This window comes from Abramis brama, assembly GCF_963993115.1.
Source record: "Abramis brama genome assembly, chromosome: 7".
Taxonomy (NCBI): domain Eukaryota; kingdom Metazoa; phylum Chordata; class Actinopteri; order Cypriniformes; family Leuciscidae; genus Abramis; species Abramis brama.
The window spans coordinates 9162945-9179095 of NC_139969.1; the positions used below are offsets into that span (position 1 = coordinate 9162945).

Genomic DNA, 16151 nt, shown 5'->3' on the forward strand with positions numbered 1-16151 from the left:
ATAAATAACTAAATAAATATAATTAAATTTCATGTAAAGAATGATAAATAAAAAAATCACTAATTTTTTTATATTAGCATTAAACTGCACGCAGATCAAAACGCAGATAGAAATAAATGTTTTCTACAGCAATGTAAAAAAAAGTAACATTTTTCCCCTCACCTCCAGGATTTTGTTCTTCTGTCCTTCATTGACGCGGCCCGCGAGGCAGCAGTGAGCCAGTGCGTTCTGGATGATGTATTTGTTTGATTTAGCACTGGGCTCCTTGTACAACTTTGGCCCTAGAGAGGAAGAGAAATAAGAATTAGAGGAAGCGATCAACATTTGTGAGCAGACCACTGTTGAGGGTCAAACTTATGCCATTTATAAGGGTCAGTACATTTATATATGTAATTCCATCCATTTTAAATGCCAAAGTTCAGTGTATTCAGTTTAATGTTGGAGTAAATGGTATATTACTGCATAAAATCTGTTTGTAGCTGATAAAATACTGTAAACTTGTTCTTTCTTCTGCATCAAAATGTTTGTTTAAATGTTATTATTCAAACATTTTAAATCGGTAAATCATTTGTTTTTGCAGTTCATTAAAAACAAATTAAGTTAAAACAAATTAATTAAAAAATGTACAAACACTACATATACTGTATATTACTGTTCAAAACTTTAGGGTCAGTAATGCAGAAATGTTTCTTGAGCACCAAATGTTTCTTGAACTAAGGCTTTCCCATTACAGGAATAAATTACATTTAAAAATTTATTAAAATAGAAAAAAGTTATTTTAAAGTGTAATAATATTTAATATTAATATTATTTCACAATATTACAGTTTTTTATCAAATAAATGATTTGAAAAAAATTACAAAATCTTACTGACAGCAAAGTTTTCAACAGTGGTGTAGCATCTGAATGAGCAAGTCATACAAAGTGCATGCATGCATAATAATGAAAAAAGTTGAATTAGTTTTGGAATATAGAATGTGACACTGCAGGACTGTCATGTCACCGGCCCACCTGTGTATTCTGTGTTAGACGCTGCAGATGATGTTGATTCGAGCTCCCAGTTCTCCCCGTTTCCACTTACTGATGGACACGGTGACAAAAAGCCCTCTGCAGACTCCGGCCTAAGAATAAACAAACATACACACTAAAAGCATCTCTTTAGTAAAGGCTGAGTACTAATTTAACAGGTGGGCCCTTATTGAAGGCTGGAAAATCACAGAAGCGAAGCATGGATGCAGCAGAGATATGCTACTCATTGCACTATGTTCTAACTAGGTGCAAGTTTCTGACGACCAATAAAGCCCAAAGTGAAAGCAAAAATGCTGCACGACTTGTCATAGAAGTCATAGCCAATCAGAACATATGTGATGTTTTTATACAGTGACGCTGAGCATGCTTCTGTTGCACTGAGATGTCAACCAAATGGAAAGACAAATCCATGTTGCTTGTAATTTTTTCGATTGCGGCAGGATTGGATAGAAACTAACATGGAGACAGAATTTACAGTCTCACTTGTTGCTTTATGACATTGCACCTGGTTAATACACAATGCTACACTGAGGACCTGTTTACATCTGGTATTCAGATGCATTTTGGTAGGATTACAAGTGGACGACACTACTGTAAATACAGCGTAAACGGGGTCTTAAATGCTTTGAGCTTGTTCACTTTCAACCACTTCCAGAGGCAGTCGAAAACACTTCCGACCGGATTGCGTTTGTAGTGTAAAAAACGCTCATGTGGTCGAATGGATGCATTCAAACAGCCACAAAAGTGGACTTGCGGCTGTCAGAGCAGAAATGAAAGCTGCTGCAATCCGTATGTTTTTCCGTAGTCTCCTTTCGCGTTCATGTGTAAATTGCTTGAGCTTATTTTGTCCATTAGATTGAAAGATCTGAAAAAAATATACACCCGCCCATAGACCCTCCCCTCGAAGAAATCAGGAGAGAAGTGGTTAAAAGTGTACAAAAGAAATACCAGGTTAAACGGGAATGAGTCTCCCTCGACTACTTGTGATCCGATCGACCAAACAGCATCTTAATACCATGGCGTAAACAGGGTCTGAGTCTAATAACCAATTGCTGAAAAGATGAGCCATTTTCTGTTGCTGCAATGATAAAGTAGCTGATAAATAAACACCATTGCAAAGAAACATGAGAATCACAAGAAAATCAAGTAAACTAAAAATATTGATTGTTCTATAACATACAGTATATGATTCAAAGATGATAATTATATAACCGTTTATTATGTTCCACTAATATGCTGATGAACCAGTGAACTGATCTGTCCAAGCGAATGAGTTTGTTCAGCTGAAATGACCGTCAGCACTGTGAGGTAATGACATGTTTGTGATGCTGTCTGCAGACTGACCTTCCCTTTCTCCCTTTAGGGGAGCTCAGAAAGAAACACAGATTGCCAGGAGACAGTCTGCTGCCTCTGAGCAACCAGCACAGAGAAAAAACAGAGATACCAAAGACAGAGGGAGGACAGAAGGTTATGAACACGACCCGTCTCACAGCAATAGAGATGTGTGTCAGTGTTGATTAACACAAGAGCGTGTCGTTTGTGATCACGACAATAACTCATTATTTTCTCTGGTTTTGAATGAACTTTTACAGGGAAGGTAATAGTGAATTGGACATGGTCTCACCTAGATGTCCTCTTATCTGATTGGACGCTCTCATTGTCTGCCAAGTTAAGGGAGGCGAGTGATAAGCTGGACACGGAATATCCACGAGGCCGTGACCCTGGACACACAAATACACATATTTGCATATGCATACACATCATTTGCATACATTTTCTTTTAGAAGCCAGTTTCAAAAGCTCTTTAGATATCACAACAGCAAATTAAATGTGGAATTTGAATATTATAAAAAAAAATATATCTGATTACAAAATAAAAAAACATAGGTATATTATTAATGAATAATATTATAACAAAAAAATAGAATTCATTTAATAATATTACTAAAATAATAATATTATTAAAACATAAATACTTCATAAAAAATAAAAAGATTTTAATAATTATTAATATTATTAATATATAAATAATTAAGAATAAAGATATATTATTAATTGTTAATAATATAAAATAATTAGAATTAATAATTTTTTTATATTTTTTAAATATATATTTTTTATACAAAATTTCAAATATAGATATACTATTAATATTCTTAATATTATAAATATAATTAGAATATTATTATTAAAATTATTTTAAATGATTAAATTAATATATTGAAGTTTAATAAGCTGAAACAAAAAGTAAGCCATACGTAGGTTCATATCTCTATAAAGTGTAACTGCCGTGGCTCCGTCACAGCAACACTGATTTCCCATCGTACCTGTGGCTGTCCGTGCTGGAGGTTTCGGAGACTCCATGATGTCTCTGTGCATAGATTTGGGGCGTGGCTTCTTTTGCTTGACACCAGGGGGGCGTGGCTTAACGACACTGTCCATGTCATCCATCAGTTTCAGCTGCTTCTTCCTCATATATTCATTTCTTATAAACTCTCGTCTTGCCTTCTCTTCTTCCTTCTTCACAAGATCCTCTTCCGCTTTCAATCTGATCAAGGAAGCAGAGATTTCGTGCATTTCGAGCAAGTCTACAAATATAATGACTTTTACAAACCATTTAAGATTCATTTAAATAAGTAGTAAAAGTAAAACAGGTAAATGTTGCATGGAGTTTTAGTAAAAAATATAGGTAATTATTACATTATATTACTATGTATTGTTATACTGCTGCATGTAAATGAAACAAATAGTTCCCCTACTTTAAAAAAAAAACCTTTTTGTGCCATTTTAGCACAAATAAATAGAGTTATATATAATATTTTGAATAGTTACAACTATAATTTATATTGTATTTTAAATAACTCTAGTGTATATGGATTTCTGTGAACATGACATGTTGAATTAGTTGTGCTGTCTTTAATTGTGTGGCTTTGTTTTCTGTGATCATGTCATTTTCTATTATTGTGTTGTTGTTCGTGGTGATTTTTGTACCGTGCTGCTTCTTTCTTCTGTTCTATCTCTGCCTCCTGTTGCTGTTTCTTCATCTGCATCTCTTTCTCCCTCCGCAGCCTTTTCTCCATCAGAGCTGCTTTCTTCTGTGCAACATCCTCCTCTCCCTTCAGGTCGTCCTGAGTCACAGCAACACAAACAAACATTTATCCAGTCTGACACAGAAGCTCATGTGCAGCTGGCTGGATGAGACAATGTCTCTCACAGAACATTGTGATGTGCTTCATGAAGAAAAAACAACACATTTTTAAAACACAAAATGTTCAGTTCAATGGAGTGTTTACTTGAGATGAATTAAAAGAATAACAAAGACACTTGTTGAAGCTCCTGAACAGAGAAACATAGGCTGTCACAACCATTTATATCAATATATAGGCTACACATTATATGGACCCTTTTCACAGACTGTGATGACAAGAGTTATCAACATCGCAAATCGAGTTAAGATTTTTATATTTAATTATTATTATTTTTTAACGAACACAAGTTTATAATGCTGTACTTTGTTCTATATTACTTTGGCAGTAAATGACAAAAAAAGTATTAATGCTGCGCCAAGGGTGTTTATAATACAACGGCTGAGGGAGTGACGGCAAATATGACATCTTTCTCTCCTCTAACCAATGTAATCAGTCACCCTATATTTTTCCCTCTCTTTTGGAAAGTCTGCTATTGGAGATATTGGGAATACAAATATTATATTCGCCGTCGTCTTGTATTCACTATTATAGAAGTTTACCCAACTATGACGACTTCCGCTTCTGCGAACCCCTTAAATGTGAAATGGGTCTATTATTTGGTCTGAACCGTGGTGGTGCATTTGCATCATCAAAGCTGCAGCTGTTTACCCCTGTTGCTTGGTAATGATGATGCAGGAGAAGGCAGCAAAATGCATTGCATTGCTCACCTCACTTTTATATTTTTGTTTTTGTTTTGTTTTTTCAAAGTGTTAACACATCACGGCACTTGCATCTATCTACCTCGAATGTACTGAAAATGTTCTAAAAAAGTAGCAATACCATATACATTCTCTCTGCTCACACTGCATCAGTCACGCTTGTCAATCAAAATGAAAGTACCCTTAGAGAAAAATAAATATAGAAATAAATAAATAAATAAATCATCTGTATATTCTCATTCCTTTGACATGTCTCAAGCCTAAAGCATACATTGGTTTTTACTAGGGATGTCCCAAGCCTATCTCAAGGATCGGTATTGGGGCCGATTAAGTGTTTTTTGTACTGATCCTTCATTTTATGTCAGCTGTCATGCACAGTAGGTGGTGGTATGCACCTTCAATTGGGTTTGCCAACCGCCATTAAAGGCAAAAAAGAAGTTAGAATGTGTGTGCTTGACGCTCGAGAACCAATGATGTCTGTTCTAGCGTGTCACACGCGCATGTTCGACTTTCCGTGTTTAGCATATCTGACGCGCACTTTTGTAACAAATCACTCTAAAGCTATGGGTTGCGTCCAGCTTCGGACTTGAGTGACAGACAGGCATTCTGACATCGCAAACTTCATGCTTTCTAAACCTTAAATCCACTTATTTTTCTTTTTGTTGCAATTATTCTGCTTATTGTATATATAAAATTCAAGAAGTTTATATAAGTAGTAACATATTTAGAATTGTGACCACACAGTCTGTTTACATCAGATGTTAACATCTACCAATGTCCTTATGCAGTATATATATATATATATATATATATATATATATATATATATATATATATATATATATATATATATATATATATTACTGTAATAATTGTTATATTGGAATTAAAATATAAAAAGGATGCCCCTTTTTTACATTTAACCCCCTAAGAAACTCTGCACATCCCTGTGTACATTGGATTGATTTTAATAAATTTAATGTACTTTAAGTGGGCACCAAGCACTAGGAAAACACAAGTATCGGATCAGGACTCTGTATCAGCAGATACTCAATATTCAATTACTCGGAATTACTCTTATCTAAGTCTCACCTTGTAGAAGAAGCCACAGCACATCTTCTGGTCTGGTCCAGTCTCTGTTTCTCTGTTGCTCTCCAGGTCATACCCATCCAGAGGCTTTAGAATAGAGAGAGGAACCTCAATCAGATCCTTCTTCTTTTGCGACTCTTCTTCATTTATGTTCCCACTTGCCGTTTCCGTCGAACGGTCCATTGTCGGCTGAGACAGAACCTCAGATGTTGGCGCATTCATGTTTCTATCATGTTTTGCTTCTTCCTGCTTTGCGTCACCTTGAGCAGTCTGTGCATTTGCAGCAATTTTTTGTGCATCCTCACTTGAAGGTCCCTCGTCATGTCCCAAGTATGCAAATGAGCTGGTCTGCATCTGGCTGGGCAAGAAACGTCTAAGTCGAGGCAGGCTGTCCACCGACTGCTGCGTGTTGAGCATGCGGCTGAAGGGTGTCACCTTCAGGTCATTGGGCCTTGGCGTTCGTGGTGTCCTTGCATGGAAAGACGCGGACTTCCTTTTGATCAAAGAGGGCGAACGGTGTGATGTGCGTGGCGAGCCGGTGGATGACAAAATGGGGGAGAGTGACCCCACCGAACCTCGGCCCACTACACTGCTGCTGCGCAACTCACGCAGCTGTTTGCGTGGCGCCGGGTCCGGCGGCGAAATCACCCAACTTTGGTGATCGCGCATCTGCATGATGCGTTCCTGCTGCTGTGCCAAACGCTGCATCTCCGACTGTAGGAAGCTCAAAGACGTGTTCAGGCGCTCGATGGATCGATTGTACTCTGCCAAGTCCACCTCCACGGCTGCTTCCTCCAGGGGTGATTTCGGCGGGGCACCATCTGGTCGACATCTCTCCAGTCTGGAATTGGAGTCATTCAAATTCAAGGGTGTCTTCAGAGGTTGAGAGTCACTGATCTCTTTTTCCTGACCATCTGGTCCTTTGCTGTCACCCCCTAGTGGCGACACGACTCCTTTACGCCTGACCACGTTGAGGAAGGCGGTCCTGCCCATGCGCTGCCGGTGACGTGTGAAAGCCGCTTCGACTTTCTTCTTCTGCGCCTCAATGGCTCTGCGTTTCTCTTCCAGTTTCATCTTCAACTGCACCATCTCCGACGCCAACAGTTGTGAGGGATCACGAGGGGAGGTGATGCGAGCAGGGCTGCGTGCGTCAGGAGTAATGGAGCGAACCGTTCCTGTCGCTCCTGGGGTTGAGACGTTCAGCTCGCCACTCTCAGGCGTGTTACCGCCGCTACTGCTGCTACGGCCATCGCCGTGGTTCAGTTTACGAAATTTCTGTTCGGCGAAGCTGGTCATGCGAACTGCAGAACCCAACGAGGAGGCCATGCTGGTGGCCAGGGAACGCATTCCTAAAAGGCTTGGGCACGGGCTGCCGACAGTCTCCGGAAGTGGACAGGAACGAGCTTCATGGTCCTGGTCCATGTCCGAGTAGTCCTTCAGGGACGAATCCTCATCCTGTCCATCCTGGATGTCCTCGGTACGGACATGGATTCCAGTGTCCATGTCAGTAGAGGTGGAATTTAGGTCCGCGTCGTCTGCTCTGACCTTGGAAAGCGAGTCCTCGGAATCGTTTGAGTCAGTGCCGGAGTTGTGGGAAGATGGGTTGTGCAGGAAAAAGGCGCTGTCTCCAGATGGGGGCTGCAAGCTGCTGTGGGGTTGTTCAGAGTCATGGATGATCTTCAGGGCTTCTTCTATACTAGGAGTGTTGGGCTGAGGGTCATACGAAGGGCTGAGGTTATCTGCTGACACGCCATTTGAGTACCTGAAACATGGGATATTCATTCAATAATGGTGAACTCTCAAGATTTAGATAACTTACTTCAAAATAAAACAGCTTGACATTGAACATAATAAAACTAACATTTCTTTAATGTTTATTGTTGACCATAAAAATTTTACAATCTTTTTTAAAGATTAATAACATTAAAGGAATAGATAAGTAAAAGTAAATAATAAGTAAAAATGTTGATGGTTAATTGAAAGTTCTGTCATTATTTCTCTCCCTTATGACTTTTTCTTCTAAGAAATACAAAAGTAGAAGTTTAATAGAATTTTTAGAAAACACATGATGACAAAAATGACAAAAAAGGCACCATAAAAGTAGTTCAGATGACTATTGTTAAATGAAACACAATATATTTCATGTCTTCTGAAGACATGAGCATCCAACATCCATCCCTGTTCACATTTATTTTACATTCACCTAAAGCTCTCTTTTTGAGTTCATGAATTAAAAGTCATAAGGGTGAAACAACCTCAGGGTGAGTAAATGCTACATAAAGGGCAAAGAAAAAAGATAAAATAACAAACAAATAAATAAAAATGAAAGATGTACCCAGTGTAGTTTCCCAGACGATGTCTGCTGGATTTCTCATCATCCTCCTCATGTATTTTGCTGTTGGCGTTCCCGTTAACAGGCTGGAACGAAAGGTTCCTCCGCATTCCTCGGGTGGCATGGTGGACTTTAAAACATAAACCTTCTGTGCTTGCCGATCGGTTCAGTCCACGTCTTGAAGATGAACTTGAGCTGTCATCAAGTGGAATCTCAAATGATATCCCATGAGCTGAAGACCTGAGGTGAAGACAAAGGATTATATATCTGGAGCATGTAAAGACAGAGTAAGAGAGTGAAAGGGATAGAGAGTTAGTATAGGGCGCAGACCGTTTCTCTTTTGGCCATGTCCCCACACATCCTTCCACATATGACATGGATGATGACTGCCTGATAACTGCTGGGAAAGAAAGAAATACCCATTTACTTTCCTGCAACAGCATGTAAATGTTTGCATCTAAATAAAAGCTTAATCTACATTTATTCCATGCATTCAAGCTAAAAATTGTATCAGTATGTGTGTGATCGCTGTGAATGGAACCTATTGCTAGAGCCATGTTTTACCAGTTGAGCTACAGTATACACATACAACTAAAGAGGGAAGCAAAATCTCTTTTTAGTTTTATGAAGGAATGACTAATTTTTTTAAGTCTTACCTGAATTGTCATTTTCAGGTTGTGACCTATAGGACGAAATTGTTTGAAATATAAATTCTTGCATAAAATCATGATAAATGAAAACTCAAACTTGCATTGTAATAAAGACAAACCTAGACTGCTCTGGACTGCCTGGTCTTTGGATCAGTTTTTGTTTGGTTATGGGAGCCAGATTATTGGACTGGGATGGGTCAAAAGCTAAAAAAGAAAATATATGAAACTTAGCGTTAACCAAATACATAGCATGAGCTCCAAACATAACACCCGATGAGAGGGACCTTACCTTTGGTATTGACTGTGCGGGGCTGAACAAAAGATGGTTTCACAACTTCACACCACCAGAATAGCTCTGCCATAAACACAAGGTAGTTACTCTGAAACAAATAAACAGATGTTCATATTAATACGGAGAAAAAGATACAGCTCAAAGAAAGAGGAGAACTGAAGATAGCTACATGGATGAATTTTGGACAATCTCTTGAATCTTGCAAAAAGAAAGAATTGAAGGGTCTGATGTGTGTGTGAAGTGCTGCTCATATAATGTTCTATAACCACAAGGTGCCACTGTTCTCCTTTAGATAGAGATTGAGCCTTTACAGACCTTTACTAACTTCATGACTAGTGTATTCAAAATGAAATTATAGCATACTTCTTACTATGGGTATACAATATTGTTTTCTATTTCAAAAATGTAAAAACATTGTCCCATGATTTTTTTACATTGCATATTGAGTTCAACAAATGGCGTCCAGCTATTATTTCAGAAAAAAAGCTTTCTTTAATCCAGGTTTGTGTAAATGATGCATCAGTTTAGAGGGTCATCTGTTGATGTATTCATCATCTGACATCAACACATTCTGTTGTGAAGGAAACAGAATTATGCAAGTTTAAGCTATTGAAATACTATAATAACTTAACAAAATGCACGTTAAATAGTGTATAGCCTAAAATAGTGTATTTATTGAAAGAAACAGCACAGCAGCCATGAGAAAAGTCTCTTTTCAGCACAACAAGAGGAACAAAGCAACCAGGGCAGCCTGACACGAACAGAACAGACCCAGAACTCTCTGCAGATTTATTCAGTCCAGACACATTTATTTCTGCACAGTTAAGGGCTGTTAGCCTCAGGAAAAAGGCCTCATTTAGTGTCATCACAACATTTAAGGCCTAAATGACCAAAGAAATCAGATGTACCTTTGTTTTACTGGAGAGTATGTGATTGGCTAAAACAGCCGACAAGCATTTTAACCGACCACAGACTCATCTGACATAACGGCAAATCCACGGCTGCCGGTTTGGAAAATGTAACACATTTTGCTCAAAACTTTTAACTGGCTGGTGTCATGATGGTGGCTATGTGAGGTAAAGGCTACACATGGAGTGTGTTTATCTAGACAAACTGCTTCACTAACATAACTGTCTGAGGCGATCCACATGGCAGCGCTCTCCCACTCACAAACTATGACTCAGTCATTCCAAACGGTCAGATTTAAAACACGCACTGGTCGTTTTTCCCATCCTGCATCAGCCCTGCTGAAATTCCCTGTAATACTTCAGTGATCACTCATTCATGGTCTCAAACTAAAAAAGGATATTCAGTGGAAAATCACCACAGAAAGTGCCCAGATTCCGTATCCTAGAAACCATACAAAGTTTGCAACACTGAACCAAATGGGAAACACGCATCCTACTCATTGTTGAAACATCTGAGAAACTTCAGATACTAAATCATACCAGGAAAAACAAGCAATACTATTTTCCACTGGTTAGTCAGCTTACATACTATTGTCTTCAGTAATATGGTGGTATAAAATCAGCACACAAAACTAAATTGTCATGCAACACACCATCATGGTCACCCAAAATTAAAACTGTCATCATTTACTTATCCTCATGTTGCTTCAAACCTGTATGACTTTCTTTCTTTTGTAGAATACAAAAGAAGATATTTTGAAGAATGTTGGTAACCAATAAGTTTTGGTGACCACTGACTTCCAGTGGACAAAACAACAACAACACTGAGACATTTCTCAAAATATCTTTGTTTCACAGAAGAAAGAAAGTCATACAGGTTTGGAATGAAATAAGGATAAGTAATTGATGACAACATTTTTGAGTGAACTATCCCTTTAAGAAAGCACAGATCTCCTCAATAAGCCACACAATTTGAGGTTCATGTCCGTAGAATAAACGGTGTACGCCAAGGAGTTTAAAATTTAGAGTTAAGGGTTTGTTCAAATCCATACCTCTTGGTATGTTAACAGTAATAGTGATGTAACATTAAATATGTGCAAAAACAAATGCAAGAGATGTGAAAAAATCAGTACAGCATTCCATCAAAACATGTCAAGATGATCTATCGATCTAAATAAATCTATCAATCAATCTTTCGGTAAAATGGTATCAGTAAAGAGAAGTGAAGTGAAGTGAAGAAGTGCTGCACGTGGATGTCAGGCTTTACCTTGATGGTGCTGGAGGCATACAGCATATCCTCCAGGGTGAAGTGACAGCAGTTGCTGAGGTTTTCCCTGCAGAACTCCTGGATCAGCTGGAGATTGTACAGACTGTCAGCCAATGACATTGTTTCTTTGATACAGATATCTGGATGGGGAGGGAACAAACCACATAACAGCCAATGACGATATGAATTAATCTGAGGAGGTGGAGACAAAACACAAGTAGAAGCCAATGAAGTCTTTGAGGGCGGGAACAGAATGCGTGATGTAATGAACAGAATCCTCCGAGTCACGGGGTGGGGATGTGTTTATGTTTGAATAACTGCTCCTCTGTTCTCTCTCAAACTTTCATTCACGCACTCCTACTCGCTGTTTATTCCTTTCACTCATTTCTTCTTCCACCCTCATGTACCCACATTCATATCAAGAAACGGTAACACTTTGTTTTACAGCGTCTTTGTTACATGTTACATGTACTTACCATAGTAATAACAGTAAATTATGCATAATTACATGCAACTAACCCTCAACCAAACTCTAATCCTTCCCTAACCCTATAGTAAGTACATGTAGTTATTTATTATTACTCAGCACTTAAATATATAATTACACTGTAATAATGGCACCTTAAAATAAATGGCACCTTCTATTTGAACTTTTTATCCATCAAAGAATCCTGAAAAAAATCTATCACGGTTTTCACTAAAATATTTCACTTTAGTATAATCAGCACAACTGTTTTCAAGACTGATAATAATAAGAAATATTTCTTGAGCACCAAATCAACATATTAAAATTATTTCTGAAGGATCATGTGAATTTTTTATTGTAATAATTTTTCACAATATCACAATATTACAGTTTTACTATATTTCTGATCAAATAAATGCAACCTTGGTGAGAATAAGAGACTTTTTTTAAACACCTTAAAAATCTTACACCAAACAGTGTAATCGAGAGTCTTTTGTAGTACAACTTATTTTCTTTTAAGCAGAGTTTAAAACACATTTTAAAAGAACTCTGCCATTAAGTCAGTCATAAGTCACTTAAAAAAAAAAGACAGAGACAGTGTCCTTCAGCTGACCCTGAATATTTGATCGTTGTTATGCTCCTGTCATGAGGGACTTCAGAGAGAGTTTAGTGGATAATGTAGTTTTCCTGATGCTGTTTGTGTGTGTACGTCTGTTATCTACAGGACCAGATTAGGGGCAGAGTATTTTGTTGAGGGTTTATCTGTATAGGCCTCTGTTGGAGGGTTTGTACTAAACAACACCTCTCAATGAAACTAAATGAAGACACACTTCTTTCTGACTAAAATATTCTTATAGGCCAATTTCCAGGAAAAGTCTAGTCTACACACTACACAAGAAACTTTAGTAGTCTTAGTACAAGATTAGAAAATCAATCCTTATTGTACAGTTTAATGTCAGAGATGTGGTCTAGCAGTGTCATGTATGGCTGAGGCAAAGATACCAATAAACAGGATTTAAGTGCAGCAGTCCAGTGTTTAAAAACAAAGTTGACAAAATACTCAGAGAACTCTTGACTAGAGACACGGGAACAGAACAACCAAACTTCATAAGACGAGATCGGACAAAGAAAGGAAAGACAGGGCTTAAAGGTAGGGTAGGTAATCCTGTTCAGAAACATTTTTTTTTATACTGGGTGAAATGGTCCTTCCATTCTGAGAGTAGTCAATACATTATGTGTTCAGAAAAAGGAATGAAAAAAATCTGACCTCTGTAGCAGCTGTAGGACAGTAAAAACTCTGACCAATCACTGCCATTCGGTGCGAATGTAAAGAACCAATCAGATGCCTTCATGTCTCGTGCCCGAGCACCACTGCGTGCGCTGCCCTGCCACCGTTCCCGGAAATATTCAGCTCAAAGCACCTGCATATGCAGTCAGCGAAGGCAAACAAGGCAAAAACTACTTCCTCGGACCCTGCCCGCACTCTTGAACGACCTCCTCTGCTTCGCCCTCAACCCCGGACCTGTCCTCGAACCGACGATGCGGTACTTGTCTCCGGACTCGGAGTGTACATTAGTCTTCATTAGAGTCAACAATGTTTTCATCATGGAAACTCTTACATGCAAAACACCGTATATGTTATGAATCTTACACGAAATTCACCTTCATCACAGTGTAACTGATGGTAATGGAAAAACGTGTATCAATGCAACCTGTTTTTAGCTTTGCCTTATAAATATAGCTCGTTACCGAATGAAACTTTACCATTATCGATATGCTAGCTTGATAGTGAGTACTAAAAGAAATCTTATTTGTTTATATTCATAGTGATAAAGTTAGGTATTTTATTACATGTGATTCTGACATGATGTCACTGTATGTACTGCGCTCCTTCCTCTCCACTCGTCTCAGGTAATAAATGCGTCTTCCAGCTGAGCCTGAGCGTTTGGCGTCGCGCGTTCATGTGTTTTGGGGGCGTCGCTTTGGAAGGAGCTCAGAAGGGAGGGGGTGGGAGTGAATGGAAATAATGAGCTGTGTTTATTGCAGATTAAAAGGTCTACAGTCACTCGATTTTTATATTTTCTTTCTCAGAGTACTTACATTTTAATTATGTATTGGTATATAAAGACAGTTTAAACAAATTTGGAATGTTTTTTTTTAGAAAAATCCTACCTACCCTGCCTTTAAATAGAGTGAACTAATCAAGCAAAACAACATCAGGAGCACACTAATCAATCAGTAACCAAGGAGACAGATGACATGAAAAAACCAACTCATAGTAACACAAATACAGATAACACATACTCTGACACGCAGTTAAAACACATTCTATGACACAAAAAGCTTTGGTGCTCATGCGGCTGACACAAATTTGAGTCCAACTCATGGCACTTCCCAATCCTGACATTCTCCTCAAAAAATAAAATAAAATAAAATAAAAATATAAATAATTTATTAAATGTTTGCCCAAAAAATGCACAATCTGTTATCATTAACTCCATATAGATTGATGTCTGTTCCTCATGCAAAGCCACTGTATAAATTCAGAAGACCTGAAATGCAGAGCATACATTATATGGACTACTTTTTTGTCCTTTTTAGAAAATGACAGCCCCTGGTCACGGCAAAAAGCAACTTAATTTTTTTCCCCGAAACGTTTGTGTTCTACAGAAGAAAATAATTAACATCAGGGTGGATAAATAATGACAGATTTTTTTTTTTTTTTTGGATGAGCTATACCTTTAATTTAGAGAGAAAGTCTACAATAAAACCAACTGATCACGGCCCCAGAACCACTCAATGAGCTAAGGCCCTTTCCTGACATGTCATCATTACATATCAATGCCACTCTATAAATATAAAGCAACTTATTCCTCTCTCTCTCTCTCTATATATATATATATATACATATATATATACAGTACCTATATAGTCTCTTATGCTCACTAAGGCTGCATTTATTTTAAAAAACATTCCTTCAGATATTCTAATTTTCTGTTTTGTTGCTCAAGAAACCTTTATTATTATTATTATTATTATTATTATTATCATCATCAATGTTGAAAACAGTTTTTGCTGCTTAACAGACAAAGGTTGAAACTTGTTAGGAGAAACAGATCGATATTTCTCACATCACAAAGAAGAGTTTCAGCAGCAGTACCTTCCAGTGGCACAGCATCAGGACAGTAAAAGTGCAGCAGTGCAGCCAGTGCGCAGCCGTCTGTGTTGTCCTTCAGGAGATTGTCCACCAGGGGGAAACAAAGAGCCGGACGTGCTTTAGAGTCTTCTTTCCTGTGCCGCCCCTGTGGATTACACACACAGAATGGTTGCCATGACAGCAAGATTGTTAAAATGCATAATAATCAGACATGAGTCAGTTAAGGGAAACAGACACAAAATTATTTAATTTAATTACTTGTATTACATATAACATCTATATGTTATATGTAACACAAGTAATTTAATTAAATAATTCTGTAATTATTTATAATAATATTCCTGTTCTTTTGAACTTTCTATTCATCAAAGAATTTTGAAAAAAAATTGTACACAACTGTTTTCAACACTGAAAATAATAATGAATATTTTTTGAGCATAAAATCAGCATATTAGAATGATTTCTGAAGGATCATGTGACACTGAAGACTGGAGTAATGATGTTGAAAATTCAGCTTTCATCTGAGGAATAAATTACATTTTAAAATATATTAAAATAGAAAACAGTCATTTTAAATTGTCATAATATTTCACAATATTAATTTTTTTTATTGTTTTTTATCAGATAAATGTAGCCTTGATGAGCAGAAGAGACTTCTTTTAAAAACATAAAAAATCTTACCGATCTAAAACTTTTGACCTGTAGTGTATATATATATATATATTTATATTTTGTTCTTAATATATGTTGTTTGTATAATACAGTATATGTTGTTTGTATAATACAGTATATGTTGTTTGTATATCTGGAGTTTGTAACAAAAATAATTTCCCCCTGGGATTATTAAAGTATTTCTGATTCTTATTCTTTAGCAAGTCTACTGTTGTGTATTTTCACAACAGAGTTTTGACTTATTTTCCATGTGTTCCGAGTGTGTTTTTATACTTTTCTAGTAGGTTATCACTCATTTAAATGGGAAGCTTTTTATATCTTGTATGTTATACCTTTTGTACCCTTCTGTCATTGTATTCATCGTTTTTATTGTTAACAAACA

General features: G+C 37.4%; 1 protein-coding gene across 4 annotated transcripts in view; it reads right to left on the bottom strand.

Annotated features, from left to right (window-relative positions):
- The window catches only part of camsap2b (calmodulin regulated spectrin-associated protein family, member 2b), a 59159-nt gene that overhangs the window by 1756 nt on the left and 41252 nt on the right, over positions 1–16151 (bottom strand). The window contains exons 5-18 of one of the 4 annotated variants that reach the window (XM_084119623.1): positions 15101–15242; positions 11475–11614; positions 9297–9387; positions 9127–9211; positions 9014–9039; positions 8688–8754; positions 8361–8597; positions 6029–7787; positions 4021–4157; positions 3357–3577; positions 2654–2750; positions 2374–2439; positions 1012–1121; positions 163–281 (exon numbers count right to left, since the gene is read on the bottom strand). In XM_084119623.1, the coding sequence (XP_083975749.1) occupies positions 163–281; positions 1012–1121; positions 2374–2439; positions 2654–2750; positions 3357–3577; positions 4021–4157; positions 6029–7787; positions 8361–8597; positions 8688–8754; positions 9014–9039; positions 9127–9211; positions 9297–9387; positions 11475–11614; positions 15101–15242 (3297 nt within the window). Of the gene's footprint in view, positions 1–162; positions 282–1011; positions 1122–2373; positions 2440–2653; positions 2751–3356; positions 3578–4020; positions 4158–6028; positions 7788–8360; positions 8598–8687; positions 8758–9013; positions 9040–9126; positions 9212–9296; positions 9388–11474; positions 11615–15100; positions 15243–16151 lie in introns of all 4 variants that reach the window. The other 3 variants (XM_084119622.1, XM_084119625.1, XM_084119624.1) reach the window with 3 other exon arrangements.